Consider the following 17735-nt stretch of genomic DNA (forward strand, 5'->3'; position numbering starts at 1 on the left):
TCTGAATAATTATATTTATTTTATGTCCCAGTGATGTTTTTTTTTTTTCAACATCCCATTCAGCTGCACTTCTTTTGTCTTTGTGTGATCTGATCAGTGAAATAAAACTGTACATAAGAGCAGTTAAACACGTGTCAGCAGAGCAGACGACTGTATTCAGAGAGGGCCGAGGACTTTTTCACACCATCCCAGATACGAGCTGCATAGTGAAACCTGTGAAAACAAAGAAAGTTAAGACAGGAAACAGAGGGATAAACTTAAACGAAATCCCAATAATGTCTCAAGATTTCACAAAATTACAGTGACATAGTACAAAGAAGAAAAAAATCAAAAATTTTATGCATTTCTGCACCAACCTTAATTATTAACACTTTTACTTTCTTTATATGGCATGGAAATATGTTTCTTTTCACTGTAGTATTTCATTTTCAATTGATATTGTTTTAAGCATGTTCAGAAAAAAATTAACCTGATATCCCACAGCAAGAAATATTTTTCACTACTCTGAAAGTTTTGTGCTTGTAGGTACATGCAGCAAGTTGCACCTCAGAAAACTATTTCACAACAAACCACCAGCGCTCATTTTCTGTTGTTTACAAAAAACAAAACAAAAAGACAGCAGGTTGTAGTCACTGAAAGTAAAGGGAAGCAGAGAGACCCCTCATCTCTAATAGATATTTTGCATTTCTTCCACAGGGATTAAAAACTGTTTCTATGAGAGTTCAAAAACAATGACATTTATGATGGCTTTGTTGAGCAAACCAGTTTAAAACATAAAACTGATTCTCACCCTGGGTGCAGGATGTATTTACTTGGTTGTCTCACTTTTTTTACCATGGACTAGTCACCTACACTTTTTGAATAGTGGAATATGAATAAAAGAATTATTCATTTATAAATAAATAGTACTGATATGATGTTTACCAGTTTTTCTCAGTGAGAATAGTGTGTGACAGCTGACAGCGGGGCATGGCCAGTATTTGGCTGCGGAGTTTTGAAACCATGGTGGAAAAGGCCGGGTGTCCTCTATAGCCGGGGAGCAGAGAGAACAGTGGGTACGTTCCTGACCCTAAACAACATACAAAGATTCATTTATTTTTCACACAACACACGAGATGTCACTTGAGTTTTACCTTATGAGAAGAATAAATGTTTGTAACCTGCTTTGGTCAAATTATCCTCCCCGTCATTTTCCTGCACAGGAAGCAAAAACATATTGACCTCGGTTGTCAGATAGTCCTGCCCCAGGCCTGGGAAGACATTGCAGTCAAGCATGGATAATGTTCCTGAGAATAAAACACATGTTATAGTTGTGGCCAGCCTGTTAATCCACTTCAGAAGTGATGCTTTGTTTACAGGACTACAAAACCAAACACATTCACTAAAAACCTTTGAACAGTCACAAAATATCATTTTGCTCACAAGTACAAAGCAAACAAAAGGTTTTCATCTAGAAACACCATAAACCTGATGGAGCCTTTTACCACTCCTGAATGCACATTTAGAACTTTTGGGTTAAATCATCAGTGATATGTATGGAGGTCAGAAGAGAGGCACAACAGTGATTGTCTACAGCCATCTGTATAACATGGTAGAGGGTCATAGTTTGGGGAGGTATTTCAGCCAGTGGTGTTGATAGAGTTATGAATGCAGAAAAGGATTAATTTTGACATTGATCATGGGAGAATGATCCCAAACACACTGTCAATGCCATGAAAGCATACCGGGCTAGAAAAACACTCACAGGAACACTATCAGTCTGGGGGTGGGCGCTATAAACCCCCCACCCAGAAATTCTTCTACCCAGCAACTGCGTTGAGGATATGTCTCTATATACTCCTGGATAAGGAAAAATAGCAACAGCATGAGTATCGGATGAGCAAGGGAATGAGACTCGCTATTGTTTGACTTTCACAAGGAGGATGCCAAACAAAATGGGGTAATTTGCGAAACATGCTGTAAAATTATGCCCCTAAAGGTATCAGTACCACAAGTTCAACTGCAAAATTAAGACCAATTTAAACTCTGCATGTCAATGTCTCCCCACACCAAAGAAAACCTCAAATAAACCATCTGTGATAACAGTGACTGTTCTTGGTCAGTCGTTTTTATAGTCATTATGTAGACTTTTGTCTCTATAATTTGAGGTCATCACATTTTTTTATATGTTGTAAAGCACAAAGGAGCACCTTTTTAATTTCAGTTGTTTTGTCTCGTTAATTATTGCTCAAAGTTTTTTGTGCTGCTATGATCTTTATTTGTTAAAGGTGTAGTGTTGACCACAGAAAGAGACTTACTGTGACAGCATAGTCATTTGTGAAAAATCCCTGTATGAAACTGATGGTTACTGTTAAAATAAAACATGTCAATTCATTCAGATTCTTTGTAGAAAAAATTTAAATGAGTACACCAGTGTCATTTTTGGCACTGCATGATTGAAAATGACACTTGTTTTGGAGGTTATTTAAACATATCGCGATATATATCATGTATCTTGATATAGTAAAAAAATTACACAATATAGATTTTCCTCATATTGCCCAGCCCTATATCAGTCATGGATTGGCCTCCCCAGAACTTGGACATCAAAAATAATTAAAACTGTTTGCAATCATCCATAGAAAATGTAACAAAAGGCAGCCAACGTCGAAAGAAGAGTTTTGACTGTCCTTCAATAAATGTGGAGAACAGTTCCTGAAGACTGCTTAAAGAAATGATAACAAAGCTTTCCTAAGAGAGTTCAGGAGAGAAAAAGTAGTCATTCCAAATACTGACTTTAAAGTTTCGTATTTTCCTTATACACTGCATTTCCATTCATGTTTTGAGGGGTGACTCAAGATTTGCACAGTAAATGGTAAATGGCCTGTATTTGTATAGTGCTTTTCTAGTCCCTAAGGACCCCAAAGCGCTTTACACAACCAGTCATCCACCCATTCACACACTGGAGATGGCAAGCTACATTGTAGCCACAGCCACCCTGGGGCGCACTGACAGAGGCGAGGCTGCCGGACACTGGCGCCACCGGGCCCTCTGACCACCACCAGTAGGCAACGGGTGAAGTGTCTTGCCCAAGGACACAATGACTGAGACTGTCCAAGCCGGGGCTCGAACCGGCAACCTTCCGATTACAAGGTGAACGCCCAACTCTTGAGCCACGATCGTCCCAGTACTTTAAATGTAGATAATTTCTTACCATTTAGTTAACTTTTTTTTGCCACCATATCACATTCATTTTCTTCTACCAGCTCCCTTACTGGCATTCATTACTACTTACACATAAAACATTAACATAAAGAGAAATTTGTTGTAGTTTTGCACCTTTGTATTTGAGGTGAGAATGAGCCATTAATTTGTTGACCACCATATGCATGTTCTTCAGATTTCTTGGGCAGAAATCATCCCGTCTGGCCTTGTTCTGGAGGAAAACTGGGGGAGAAAGAAATTTAAACTTTGACATGCTTAAATTTGGTTTGTGTGTCAAATATAGCGCGTCAGCATTAAACAGCCACCTATATGTGGATAATACTCTGCTCCGTCATCACTGCCTGAAGAGCCGGTGCTGTCGTGGCTTGCAGATGGTGTGGAAGGTTTCAGCATCTCAGCAGTCTGAAGAAACCTGTCCATAAAGGTGACACCATAATATAACTTCAGCTGTGGAATCAATTTGTGTCACAAGAAGCAATAATAATGAGAATTAGATCATTTTACTGAGTGGAAAGAGTACAGGTAAAATTTGCTTGGATAGTTACATATGTAAATATACAGAATCTGCCATTTTCCTGCTGTGCCAATGTGAGATGCTACTTGGCAATAGCCCTGGTAAAAACCATTGTTTGGTAATCTGACATTGATTTTTCACCAAAGGATGCCAAAACAATACATAATCATATCAATATTTGTGCTGATTAAAACTGTAGCTTTCTACTACAGAGATATCATTTTAAGCTATGTACAAAGCCAGTGAAAACTTGCTTTTAATGGCAATATTTTCAGCATTAGGCAAGAATGCTATGCAAAGGGAAAAGGTTTTTAATCACATAGCCAGAGTTGCTCAGATTGTTTGTTATGCTGTGTGAAGAAAATGAGTCATGAACTGATCCAAATGGATTGTGGCGTACAAAAGGTAATAAATGTCAGCACATGTTAGATGGGCATGGAGTCTGACATTTTACACAGGTCTGGATTTGCCTGTTTAAAATGTCAGACTGGCTGAAAGAACAACATTGCTGAGCTTATGAAAAAGCAAAAACAAATATCCTTTTAAGATATAGCATGAAATGTTCAGCATTCCTTTGAGAGTATTGGGCTTTAAAATTATAATCACAACCATCTTGAGAGCACAGGTCCATCGCAGACCTAAAATACTCACCTGTAAAGGTTCAAATCAGTGAACCAGTCTTGAACCACAATTACAACATGGCACACTGTAAACAGGAAGGCAGCGATCTGAAGAGACTGTAGAAGAATTATACAGAGAGTACAAACATGCTTTATTTGTAGAAAAGAATAAATACGATCACTAAACCAACATCAAACAATGAATCCCAAAACTAAAGTTCACAGGTGTTTAGCACCAGCATTCATATTATTATATACTGTCCTCCGCAGGCCAGCCACATACCTGCATCTCAACATATGTATGAGGAAGATTGTATTCTGGAGGTAACTTCCGATCATTGTTGATAAGATGATCCAGAATTGATGGGCTAAGCATTGGCTGAAGAATGACATTTAAACACAGTGAAACATGTTGTTGCTTCAGCACAACAAATCCTTAACCACAGTTAGACATCTTGCAGTTCCAAGGTTAACATTACAGACAGTTTGTACCAACTTACATTCTGATAGCAAAAAGAAAATACTACAGTAAACCGTAGAAACTGTCATTTCTAATCACAATACTTCATTCATACCTGCGTATCCAAGAAGATAACTCTCTCCTGTGTGATGAAGAAATCAATCCCTGTGCTCTGATTTCCACCTCTTTCCTTGATTTCTTGAGTCTGGGGTCTGAATACAAAACTCCTGTTCAAACAAACACACGTTTTTATTCAATATCACCTCCAAAGAACTGTTCAAGTGATTTTTCTCAAATTAATTATTAAAGTACTCGCATTGATCCTTTAAAAAAAGAAATGCATCTGTAATTATCAGACAAATATAGAGTATTATATTGAGTATATTTCATATTAGAAAAATCACATGGCACACCACCAAACAAAATGTTACAAAAAGCATATTGATAATTTTTCCCTGCAGGAGTGGAACCACAATCTTCCACGACACACCTATGTGCCACGGCTCAGTGGTTGGGAACTAGATGTTCTGCGTTTTGATGGCAGGGATAAAATGTATTCAGACAAGTTCTACGGTTGTATTACCTCATTCCCTCTTAACTTAAGTAGGCATTTCACTTGAATAAGGGAAAGTGCCTCCTGGGCACCTCCTGGGTTATGTGCGTCACACTCTGATGGATGCATCGGAGAGGAATTTAGGAATCAGTTTGTTGCCCAAGGATATTTGGCATGCAGACTGGAGCACCTAGGGTTTAAACCAATAACCTTCTAAATAGTAAATGAAATGCGCCATCTCTTGAGCTTCAGCCATCACATCGCCGTTCCCTACAGTTTGTGTGTTGGATCAATTTAAGTGAATGGCAATTATAGAGTACTTTTCTATTATCAGTGACCACTCAGCGTGCTTTAAGACAAGCCAAAGACCTTTTTCCTGTCTTTTTGTGTAATTAAGCACTTTCATCATTTCAAATCTTCTGCAATTTAAAAATCACCAGTTAAGCCTATGTGCATGAGTTTGGCCCAAACCAAAACACTACTGATATTTCTCACGTGAGTCATGCGGATATTGCTCAACAAGGAGGTTTTTGCCAAACCATCAGGGACTCCAAATTTTTAAATGCAAGTCATGAAATAGTATCTAGTCCGGTGTAACTGAAACTTTGGCAATCATTTCAATGCAACTGCCGCCAACCTCCATCCAGGAAATACAGATTTTTCCCAGTGGTTGCTATACAGGTGTGGAATGGTCTCTAACTGGTGTCCCATTCATTTCATCCTAACCCATCAGCATGATTGTCACAGGTCCAAACTGAACACCGTATATTTAGTTGTCATGTGTCTGCAAAAACCTCAGTAGTGTGTGTAGTGCAGAACACTTTACATCTTGATCTTATTCTTTAACCTTACCTTTGATCTTCCTCAGGAGTGTTGGCAGATAACAGCGACATGATGGTGGATTTCCCAGTTCCCTGCAAGCCAATAACTCCCACCACCAACATGTCTGTCTGGTCCCTCAAATACTGCAACACATCACAACAACATCACTCAGTTTCCTTTGATCACATATCATAAAGTAAACTGAAAGCACTGTTTAAATCTGCAAAATCAACTAAATGTATTAAATGCTATGAATTTACCTCCATGGCACTGTCACACCAATTCATCTGATCATCCACCAGTTTAATGCTGTGCTTCATTTTCTCCGGAGGAAGGAGTTTGGACTGCCCAACCATGGCTGGAAGTCACATGAAAGCTTGTGGCCTTAATTATTGCACATGAACATACTTTTGAATTTGGAGAAGAAAATAAAATGTCTTTTTGTAGAGTCTATAACAACTCACGGTCCAATGCACTGCTCGATGCAGAAGCACTCATTCCTCTGTTTTGGATCTGGTATACAGGCTGAGTAGGTCGCTGCCCTTCCCTCTCTATCTTAGAGGGTGGACCAGAGGACTGTGCAGCCGACTCAGTAGGTGTCCCTGGCTTCACTCCATCGTCCCTGGCCTTCATTAGCATGATGGGCTTCTCAAGGACTGGTGTTCCACTGACAGGTGTATTTTGTGAGGGCTTAGCCTTAGAACATATAAACAACAGCACGAATTGGAGATGGAAGTGCTTCGTAAGCACAAACAAGCACGGCTCGTTTTGTTCTGGCATTGTGAATATTCTTTGATTTTGGCTATTCTTCCTATTCGGTTAGGGTAAGCAAAATGATACCTCACAAATTTAAACTGTAGACTATAGTTTGTGGTCTCAAAGACAAGCCCACCTACCCTTTCTCCGGGAGGTTTTGCAAGAATGATGGGGGTCTTCTGAATTAGAGGACCTGGTGGATCCTCGCTTCCATCCTGGAAAGAAAATGATTCGAGTAAGTATTTTGATGTAGAGAAGATAAAATCAGAGGCCAAAGCAGTATATCGTTTGAAGTACCCTTCTCTCTCTCGGTTGGTAATCCCGATCTCGACTGGGTCCGGACAGATTTTGCCCCGGAGGGCCAACATCTCTGTCTCCTCGGCGTCGCCTCCTCCTGCGCCCTTGCCCATACATGCCGGGTTGACTGTGACCGGACTCGGACATATCGCGACTCACCTGGAACAGCTGATGTTTACAGAAAGCTTGTAAACGACGGGTAGTAGAGCCGAGATAAAGCTATTATTTATAATTAAAATTCTGTTTCCTAAAAGACAGACCTCTAATACCGACGCCTCAAGGTATGGCTTTTAATATCGTTAACATTTAAACGTAAAAATTAGCTAGAAGCTATCATTATAAGTCAACCCTAACGGTGGTTATAAACAACGCTAGCCAAGACTTCCTGGTGAAGTGTTTGTTTCGTGGCTTGGCGTTTGCCGTGTACGGTTCAACTGAGCGGATAAGGAAAGCGATAATGTTCCACCCGCCTGGAAATCTCTTTTGTACAAAACAAATGCATCTTGTTCGTCATGTAAAAGAAGTCGATTTGAAACACAGTTAAAACATGACTAGTTCCCCTGTCAGGAACTATTTTATCACACATATAATATAATATAATATAATATAATATAATATAATATAATATAATATAATATAATATAATATAATTAGTTTTAATCATTGTTTTGAAATCTGAAATTTCCCCAGTAATGAAAGCTGTATAACAGATTTTTTTCATAGTTTCATCCTAATTTAAAAATGAAGTCAAGTCAAAGTCAAATTAAACTTTATTGACTTGACTTCGTTTTTAAATGAATGAATGAATGAAATCTGATAAAGCTGTTACACAAGAACATTTTAATCTATATTTCAAAAAAGAGTCACATTTTTAAAAATTTGAATAAAACTTGACTTCGACTATTTAATTATGCACTCATTTGGATTGATCTCGGGTTAAGTAAACCCGCAGTATTTTGTGTTTTGTTTTGTTTTTCTCTCTTCATAAAAAAAACAAGAAAAACGGCATGCTCAGCTCCTAGCCAAAAAATCTATTGAATTGTTTAATTTATAAAGTTAATCTATTTATCGTCAAGGACTTGCAGCACAATCTCAATTTCAACTAGTAATTAAAAAAACCCCACTGTTTTAATATGACACTGATCTAAACACATCTGGAAGGATAATATTATAAATGAATAAGGAAAATCTATCTTTATGATCTTCTCCTTTGCTTCACATTGTTTAACTGTTTTGGTTCATTTATCTTATTTGTCTTTCTTTTTTTAAAGCCATACATCATGACAGGTGTCACTTCCCTGTTGCTCTTGCTGCCCTCTCTCTGACACAAATCACGCCTGACACTTGTCTCACTCCACTCTCTTCTTCACCTCTCTTGTGCACTGTCTTTTACTTTGGATGGATGACCCCAAATATCTAAGCTCATCTACCTTGACTACCTCTACTCTTTGCAACTTTGCACTCTTACACCTGCCTCTCGCTCTTTCGAACATGAATTCCATCTTGCTTCTACAAACTTTCATTCCTCTTGTTTGCTGTAACACCCTCCCTTTAGGCAAACATCACATCTGTAGTGCTCCTTCTATGCATAAATTATTACTTCCGCTCACTGACCATCACTTCTCTTCTTAACCCAGCTTAAAATACTATTTGCCATATCTTCCTGGTATAAGCGTTATCCCTCTTTAGTTACTACAGCTCTAACATCACCAGGGTTCTTCAAATCTTCTCCATTGTTCAGGCATCCACTCACTCTGCTTATTTAACATAAAATGCATATAAACATATATGCATAAAAAGAGATATTTAGAAGATGCAGGGGAATACGTTTCTTAGTGTATAAGCTTGATTTCAGAAAGAAAAAAGTAAGGTGTCTCATAATTTTCTTTAAATAAAAATTAATGAAATAAAATAAAATAAATAATGGGCTTCTTCTGTTAGCAATTTAGCATGAGATCGCTTTGCATTAAAGATTTATTTTTTAATAAATCTGTAGATTAAAAATTGCAGCAGCAAGCTGCAAAATATTTATATTTGTAGTAAGAATAATTTAGAGTTGCCTTGGCTTGTCCACTCAGTGGGTAAAGCACATCGATGCATTGTGGGAGATGGAGGCTCATCTCTTCCGGTTCAAACCGGATGTAGATGAGTTCGGAACAGCGATCTTGGACGCCATAAAGGACAGGAGGATTTCCCGAGGTAAAAGTGAATTGTTCTTTTTCTCTTTGAAATATGGAGACCTGTTTTTTATCCCACCTACAGCTGGATTTGCTCATTATACCAAGTTAAGCTACTTATATTTTCACAGTAAATGAGTTGCACGAACCGTCTGCTGTTACCGGTATTTGTGGACGGGGTAAGTGCATCTAGTATAGTATTAAGTCAGCCACAAGAGAGAACGTGTGTTGTTTCTTCCAGCAAATGTTGATAGTTCAATGGCAAAGTGGCACTGTGATACTGGAGTGTGGATGCCTGAGAAGAGTAGTCATTACTAAACAAAGTATGTTTATTTTAAGTATTGAAAAATTTTATTGAATTGTTTTTATTTTTGTTATTAACCTGTGTACTTTGAAAAAGTGCATACTTGTCACAGCATCACAGGAGAGAGGTAATATCTTGAATTTTAGGGGGTGATTTTAATTTCTTTGTGTTTGTTTTGCTTTGTTTTTTTTTTCTAGCCAAGACCTTGGTTTACTCAACAACAAAGCTTCCAGATAATAACAGATATTAAGCTATGTAGATGGCATTTAAATGTTTGTTCAGTTATAAATATTAATTTATTATTAACTTATTTAGTTGTGGAAGCCAATAGACTGCACGTAAAAGATGGATGTGGAAGCAAATGCCTGTTCTAGCTCCACCCGATGTTGAGTTACAAAAATATTCATATTATTTTGGAGTTGCAGTAAACAGGGGAACTAATGGAAGTCGAAACAGTTTTTCTCTACCTGTCTTTTGAGAACAAATTTAGGACTTTTAATACCAGAGTGTTTGGAAAGTGGATCAGCTGGCAACAAGAGTAACTTTAGTTTTTAGCATTTCCATGACGACTTAATTTTTCTGCCTCACAGATTGCCACTTGACTACCTTAGGGTTCGCGCTCTTCTTGAAATAAAGCATGGAAGTTTGTTAACTAACTTTAATTCCATTAGGGCATAAAACTGCAAGTACAGACTACCAACTTGTGCAAATAAAAAAAAAAATGCCACAAATACTTTAAAGGTTGGGCAGCTTTGCTTTACAATAAGGTTGAAAAACTATACACTATATTTTTGACATATTAGAAGCTCTTTAACTGAATAAAAAAGATAGATGTAGCTTCCGGTTCTGAAAAGTGAAGCCAGTGCTAAAGTTCCTTAATCATTCATTGAACCATCTCATCTAATGGCCAACAGGGGGCAAATCACCTGATTTAAAAAAAAGTTAATTTAGTTAATTCTGGTTTCCATTAGTGCCATTAACATTTACCATTTCACATCAGTCTGGTTTCAAAAAACTAAAATGGCTACTGTAAAAATTCTAATCTTGTGGCCTCATCAATGGTTAATATTTCAGTGTCTTATTGATGTATTTTTCTGTCTCTTCTATACAATGTTTTATGTCTTCACACATCATAAATACAAACGAAAAGCCTGCAGCCATGTGAGCAGGTGTGTGAGGCTGAACTTTAGCTCACGGTCACTGATGTGCTGTGAGCTAGCCATCGGTCCATCTTTTATTCACCAACGTATGGTTCATTAGAAAATCTGGTTCAACCATTTGTTTTTGAGCCATTTCAGACAGTGTTTGTAAATCTTAGGAGCATGTTCACACCTGTGGTTTGTTTTCTCTGGTCCAAATCAGTTGATGAGTTGGTAAACTTGTAGCTTTTCCCCATGATTTGGTTTCATGCTAAATGGCTAACAGAAGAAGCCCAATTAAAGAGAACTCTGAGCGAACCAAAGTGCATCACTACAAACCATGTCAGAATGTTTAGTCCACTCATTGTCCACATGTCTCTGGGGCCACAGGTATAAAAGTAAATGCAGGAACAAGGTGCTATATTCTGGACTATTTCAACTGATTTTTGTCTTTTCTGTTCAAAATTCACAGACTGTTATGTCAGCAGACTCGAGCAGCGACGAAGATGTGCACCTGGTATCAAAATGTTGGGAATGTGGGCAGAACATCCACAACTTAAAGAAATTGATTTCACATTATAAAAGCCACAATACCAAAGCCACATGCCACATCTGCAAGGTTAGTTTCCGTCGCCTGACGTCACTCTCTACACACTTGGATAATGCGCATCTGCCACCTGTCTGCAACAAATGCCATCAGTCTTTCAGCAATGTCTGGGAGCTGAACAAGCATGCAGAGAAACACTGTACAGACTCTGAGTTTATCCAAGAAGATTCCTCTTTGATTTGTAAGAGGCAGAGCAGTGACAGCTCTCCTAATGAGAAGACAATGCAGCAAAATGCAGATACTGTTCAACATGACTCACTGCCAGCACTGAGGTCTGAACAGAGAGCTGATATAAAGCCTGAGATGCCTAAAAACAGTGTGGCGTACATACTGGGTGCAGATGATGAAGATCTTAGCACTGAAAGTGATTCCGACATGGCAGAAGATTCAACAAGCTCTGCTTCTGAAGATGAAGTCATGACACACTCTAAACCTAATAAACTGCCTCCAGATCACTCTGAAACAAATGGTCGCTCCAACTCCAGTTTTCCCAATGATTCTGGTCATTTTTCAGACCGTCCAGATTCCCAAACGACATGTGCACCCTTTCCTGCTGCCAATAGTGTAATGTGCACTGTGTGCGGCAGAGGTCCGTTTAAGTCAATTAAGCTCCACTTGCTGCACTGCAGTGGCGTAAGAGTAAAATATCAATGCTTTCTGTGCAAGAAGGCCTTTCTAACTGAGAGTGCTGTTAAGAAACACCACTTGGCTCTGTATGCCTGTGACATCTGTGGCCAAGTTTTCAGTCACAAAAACTTGTACTATAGCCACCAGTGTCCCAAAGGGAGAAAATCGCCTTTGGTGCTTTTCTGCTCTGAGTCAATGCCGAAAGCATGCAACATATGCAAATTCCTTTTTACCTCTGAGAAATATTTAGTAGAGCACGTAACCAAAGTTCACACGTCAGTGGTCAGCACCAAGGCGTGCACTGTTACTACTCCATCACTGTTGGCAAAGGATAACCGAGGAGCCCAGAGCACAAAAATCCAGCTGCAGTCAACCAAGTTCGTGAGCAAGGCCATTAATGGAACACACAGTGATGGCCAAACGTCAGGGACAAATGGTGCCCTAGCTCAGCCAAACCAACCGCCTTCAAGTAACCTTCATTCCCCTTTTCCTGTGCTTTCAAGACCCCGGGACACATACCAAGAGGGTGCGCTCTTTAACCCCCCCTCACAACCAATGCCAACCATCCTAGCCATGTTTGAGAATGACAGCCATCGCTTGGCTTTGATGAAACGCATGAACAGCAGCTGGCGCTCCAAGGCGCCTTACCCTTGCAGGCAGTGCGGCGCTGTCCTGCGGCAGCCCTCGCTCATCATCAGCCACCGGTACCTCCACCGAGGCCACCGGTCGCACAAGTGCCCATGCGGACGAGCTTTTAAACACAGGCTGCACCTCCTGAGACACTGTATTCAGCACGCGGAGGCCATAAGCTACATCTGTGTTAGCTGTGGGGACACTTTCACAGGAGCTAAACTCCTGGCGCAGCACCTGAAGGGCGGGTCTCCAAAAAAACCTCCCTCTGGCTGCACGTGGAAAAGAAAAGTCAAGAGAACATGCAGAATGCCCTTCACATGTGACTGCGGAGAACTGTTTCCCAGGCCTTCAGCATACATATGGCACCAGCTTAAAAACAGGACAAGTAACAAACCGAAGAAGCCTACGGTGTGACAGAAGTACGAATAGATCAGTTTTTATTTCTTCAAGCAACAAATCAAAATAGATATGCCACACATGACACCTGCTTGTCACCAGTCTGTTTAATTAATGTGTCCTCCAGTGATAGAAATAAAGCAAAAACATAAACACACTCATTCTAAATGACTTTGAATTATAAGCATGTTTTAGATGGTTATTAACATGTTTACCATGTGCAAATGTTACATATTTAGTTTCTCATACATTTTTCTGCTGCTACACTAACTACCGGAGTTAAAAAAAATAAAATAAAATGAAAAAAAATAAAAATAAAGGTAGCCAACAAGGAGGCTTTTTTTCCAGCACTGGATTAAGTTTAAACAAAACTCCAGTTAATCCTCCAGAGAGAGAGAGAGAGAGTTGGTCCAGTTTTGCAGCTGTTCTCACAAAGTGCTTTCTTATTAGTGACATTTGTACAGAGGTTTGATTAAATCTTGTTTTCTGTTTTAATACAGCTGAAAATGTTATGCTCCTTTGAGATGCTGAAGAATCCGAAATTATCAGGAAGAAAGTCGTGTAGTTTTTATTATTATGATTATTGTTGTGTGTTTTAATATTGTCCACTAGATGGAGCAGTTGGATTGCTAAAAGATGAGCTTATAAGGCCACTGAAGTTTCTTTATTTTCAACAGGTGTAAAGTGTTGGATGTTTTTTTTTTCTTCCGTCAAACTGTGGCCGACGCAAGTCTGCAAGTTTCAGTTAATAGTCATGGGATCCCTTCGACTTAGAGTTTGCAATAAAACTTTCTTTTCATCAAGTTTAATTTGACATTCACTTCATTCTCTTCACTCACCAAAGTCTATTACCGTTAAACACATTTTCATTCAAGATTTACTTAAACGGCTACAGGAGAGCACAACAGTGATGAATTATTGAGACACTGTGTGTCTCAGATGATGGAAAATGGTTGGATTAACACTGAAATACTGCAAAAATTAAAACATGCAAAATGGCTTATTCCACAGGAATAAGCTAGGAATGTAGAGCATCAATAATATCTTGCAAATAGAAGTTTACAGATCTGATGTTATTGCAGATTAAGGGATCCTCCACAGTCCTTGACTGAGATCAGGTTAGTTCTTGGGCTCTTTCACCAATCCTTTTGCTTGAAAGCCCAGCAGATTTCCTGAAAATGCACTCGGATTTCCCAGCAGTGAATTTAGGTCTTATTTTATCTGTATAATTTAACAGCAGTGAGTCACTGTGCAGTACACTCAGAATGGGGCCAAAAGATGATCTTTAGTGAGTATGCCAGTCCTCCAAGTGGTTCAGCATGTTAAGAGTCTAAAGCAGCTCTGGTTGGAGAGGATTCGTGGATACTTCAGATGAAAACACTACGGACTGTTTTTAACAACTGCGTGCAGTCGTGTCACCTACAAAAAAAACCCCAACAAAATAATTTTGTTATTCTCCAAAGTGAATATACGTATGATATATGACATCTTACAGTGTGTTTTTTAGCAGATCTGTGCAGGGACACTGGCATCTGTAAGTATTGTTTACCTGATCTCTGGGTTGCGGTGACGTACAACCTGAGACAGCAGATCAGACGTTTGTTGGAAGCAGCGACTCAGCTCGTCCAGCTTCTGCTCCATGGAGAGGATTCGCTGCTCCAGCTCCCGATAGGAGTTATTCCAGTTGGCACTGAGGTCGCACATAATCATCTGCATCTGTTGAAATCCACCACACAACACAAATATTTTGGCTTTGAAAACAAAACACACTTGGAGTTCAAACTAGAACCAAAAGTCTAACGTTACTGAACTCTGTGCAGATACATTTTAAAAGTATGTTGCAGAGTTTGTGTGGATTACTGACTGATTGACAGTGATTTTGAGGGAATCAGACAAAAACATTTGGATCGCTTTTTGTTTTGTTTGAAGCTGTTTGTTTTTTATGCTGCGGCTCAGCTGCACTCAGTCAGTAAGCAGGAGTAGATTGTTAGACCGTAACTGACTGTAAGGTAACCATAGAACGGCTTATTTAGTGAAACTGGGCACATTTTCATATAATTCCAGCAATTACAGCGCTCCAGAATTACATTTGTGACTCTCACTAGGTGATGTCTTTTTAATGTGTTTTTTCCTCATGGAAACCTTTTCTGTGCCTGTTCACTTCTGACAAATTAAAATCTCATCATCCAGTTTTTTTTGTATGCATTTATCTGCTCTATCTAAGAAACCCCAAACAGCAATATTTAATTTCGGATTCCTCCTCATAGCTGGCAGATGTCACTCCCAGTGTGGTCTTCTGTTACTGTAGCACATCTGCTTCAAGGTTAAACATGCTGTGCTTTCATAGATGCTCTTCTGCATAGCTTGGTTGTAAAAAGTGGTTATTTGAGATTTGAGTTACTGTTGCCAGTCTGCTCAGTCTTTGACATCAACAAGGAGTTAGTGGCCAGGGAACTGCTGGTCACTGGATATTTCCTTTTTTCAGAGCATTCTCTGAAAACCCTAGACATGACTGTGTGGGAAAATCACAGCAGATTTGTGAAATATGCAGACTAACCGGTATGGCATCAACAACCCTGTTTTAAAGTCACTTAAATCACCTTTCTTCCCCATTCTGATGCTTGGTGTGAATTTCAGCCGGTCGCCTGGACCTGACGTAAAAGCCTAAATGCACTGAGTAGCTGTCAGGTGATTGGCTGATTAGAGATCTGCATTACAGAGCGACTGAACATGTATACCAAATGTAATGGCCTGTAAGTGTAAATAAATGGAGTTTTACAGTGAATCATATGTGCTGTTATTTACCTTTGGGAGATCCACCATCTCACTGACGTAATCTCTTAGTTTTCTTTGTTTAAGGCGTAAATGCCGAAATCTGTGAAGTTAAAAAAAAACCCAACAACTGTAAATGTGATTTTTGAGACACGTGGAAAAATTCAAACTGTATTTTATTAGACCGTATTTTAAATGCTATCCTGAGGCACAGGAATGTAAACAAAATAAATGCTGTGAAGTGTTGATCGTCCAATATGAGTGACTACACTGAGATAAAACACTTACAGAAACTCTGATTTGAGGAATATTCTGACAATCAAGTATTCAATTACTCAGTATTAAAGGAGTCATGCTGAGTTTGTTGAAATGCTATAAAACATTACTAGAAGGTTTGCGGCGAATGTGGAAAAGGTCTAAATTTAGTTCCTTCAATAGATAATCCAGACAATCAGCTAACAAAGACATATGAAAACCAATTTTGCAATCAAGCACCTGGTCTCTACTCTTAGAGTAGAGAGGGGCCTTCTTCTCACACTTTCCACACAGGGTTTATTTATAATAGTTTAGATCAGTTCAAAGCAGGAAGTACGACCCCGTTCACACAGGCTGACATATTCTCACACATGTATTGCTGTTGTCAGGATAATGTACCACATGATCAGCGTTTCGGACATCCTGTCTTGTGTAATCCACTTGTTCTTAGAAGAGAAACTTGTTCAATTACAAGCAGACACAATTTATGGAGGAAAAAAAGTGATTCTTCTTAAAAGTATCTCCCGAAAGGTTTGCACAATAGTTGTCAGTTATTGTCAAAAACTTCAAATAATCATTTAAAAAAGGGGCCTTTTATTTATTTACTTGCCAGGAAGAACAGACACTTGTTCACACATATCCTGTCCACATAAAAGAGGCAAACAAATCTAATTAGTAATCTAAATTAGCATCTTTAAATTGGTTACTCCGAGCATGTTGACAATTAGTTAATGACCCATAAAATACACATGTAAGGCACACAAACCACCACCCACATACTGTACACCCCTCACACAGACTGAAACACGCACGCAGACACCCCGCCTGAAGGTATTATTTTGCAATACAGTAACTCACACTCTGATGGCTTCCAGAAGGCATCTCTGGTGTTTTCTGTGCTCACCGCGGTTGCCCTTTGTCACGTTTGCACGATGAAGAAGCCAGCATTCTCTTAGCACATTAGCAGCAGCATGGCGGATCTGGGAAAAGAAACATTTGAACTGACTGCTTAAACATACAGAAATGTGGTGACAGCACATATCGATCAACTTTGGATGTTCGACTGATAAAATTCGTGCAGAGCCGCTAACTGTTAACTTTTAAAGATTTTAGTACAGCACACATCGTCCAGGCCAGCTGATGAAATCCAGCTAGCCTTTCCTGTTCCACCCTTTTGTACAATGATGCTGTTTTCAGATAGTGGCTGTTATGGTCAGTGAGTCTTATATACAGATATTTATAAAACAGGCCATAACGGCTAAACTAGGAACTTGAGATTTCGAGATTTCGCTTGTATTCTCCTGTTTTGTTTTGTTTTTTCTTTGATTCTATTCATGTCTGTTTACCTTCCTGCTCAAATCACTGTAACTACCCTGTGATGATGTCACTACGACCTTGTTGTGAGGGTTATTAATAGAGGTTGTCAGTGTTTTGCATCCAGATGTCTTCCCTTGTTCCCATCAGTGTAAATCTGGACTGCACCAGTAAGCTCAGGAGGATGCATGCACATGCACACACACAAACCAAAACAACCAAAAGCGAGGCATAAAGATGCACCTTGTGACAGGATGCAGCCACCAGGAGAGAGGAAATGGTTGT

The 17735-nt window shown here is 39.2% G+C and overlaps 3 protein-coding genes across 9 annotated transcripts in view; 1 reads left to right on the forward strand and 2 right to left on the reverse strand.

Annotated features, from left to right (window-relative positions):
* On the reverse strand, positions 1 to 7727 carry smg9 (SMG9 nonsense mediated mRNA decay factor). Of its 3 annotated transcripts, XM_086310463.1 has the most exons (14): positions 7487 to 7723; positions 7227 to 7394; positions 7070 to 7144; positions 6638 to 6869; positions 6434 to 6531; positions 6204 to 6316; positions 4914 to 5025; positions 4622 to 4717; positions 4370 to 4455; positions 3510 to 3616; positions 3319 to 3426; positions 1161 to 1286; positions 925 to 1069; positions 1 to 213 (listed from the first exon to the last, which is right to left on the reverse strand). In XM_086310463.1, the coding sequence occupies exons 2-14, from the start codon at positions 7371 to 7373 to the stop codon at positions 135 to 137; spliced, it is 1524 nt and encodes a 507-aa protein (XP_086166589.1). In that variant the 5' UTR covers positions 7374 to 7394; positions 7487 to 7723; the 3' UTR covers positions 1 to 134. The 3 variants fall into 3 exon arrangements, with proteins under 3 accessions (XP_086166589.1, XP_086166590.1, XP_086166588.1); XM_086310464.1 differs by having other exon boundaries at positions 1161 to 1250; positions 7227 to 7727; XM_086310462.1 differs by having other exon boundaries at positions 7227 to 7723.
* Positions 7056 to 16469, forward strand: LOC147318503 (uncharacterized). 4 transcript variants are annotated; one of them, XM_086310459.1, is made up of 2 exons: positions 7056 to 7164; positions 11319 to 16468. In XM_086310459.1, exons 1-2 carry the CDS (start codon positions 7156 to 7158, stop codon positions 13125 to 13127), a joined length of 1818 nt encoding a protein of 605 aa, XP_086166585.1. In that variant the 5' UTR covers positions 7056 to 7155; the 3' UTR covers positions 13128 to 16468. The 4 variants fall into 4 exon arrangements, with proteins under 4 accessions (XP_086166585.1, XP_086166586.1, XP_086166582.1 ...); XM_086310460.1 differs by lacking the exon at positions 7056 to 7164 and adding an exon at positions 9312 to 9425; XM_086310456.1 differs by lacking the exon at positions 7056 to 7164 and adding an exon at positions 9440 to 9582 and having other exon boundaries at positions 11319 to 16469.
* Positions 13134 to 17735, reverse strand: part of kcnn4 (potassium intermediate/small conductance calcium-activated channel, subfamily N, member 4) — a 22336-nt gene continuing 17734 nt past the window's right edge. Inside the window, exons 6-9 of one of the 2 annotated variants that reach the window (XM_086310465.1) lie at positions 16995 to 17116; positions 15915 to 15984; positions 14659 to 14825; positions 13134 to 14528 (exon numbers count right to left, since the gene is read on the reverse strand). In XM_086310465.1, coding sequence (XP_086166591.1) covers positions 14525 to 14528; positions 14659 to 14825; positions 15915 to 15984; positions 16995 to 17116 — 363 coding nt within the window. In that variant the 3' untranslated portion in view covers positions 13134 to 14524. Of the gene's footprint in view, positions 14529 to 14654; positions 14826 to 15914; positions 15985 to 16994; positions 17117 to 17735 lie in introns of those variants that run through there. The other variant, XM_086310466.1, reaches the window with a different exon arrangement.

Source organism: Aulonocara sp. 'chitande type north' Nkhata Bay, linkage group LG11 (genome assembly GCF_057382095.1).
Source record: "Aulonocara sp. 'chitande type north' Nkhata Bay isolate Kocher_YH1m ecotype deep benthic linkage group LG11, A_spYH_male_GT1.1, whole genome shotgun sequence".
In the NCBI taxonomy this organism is placed as follows: domain Eukaryota; kingdom Metazoa; phylum Chordata; class Actinopteri; order Cichliformes; family Cichlidae; genus Aulonocara; species Aulonocara sp. 'chitande type north' Nkhata Bay.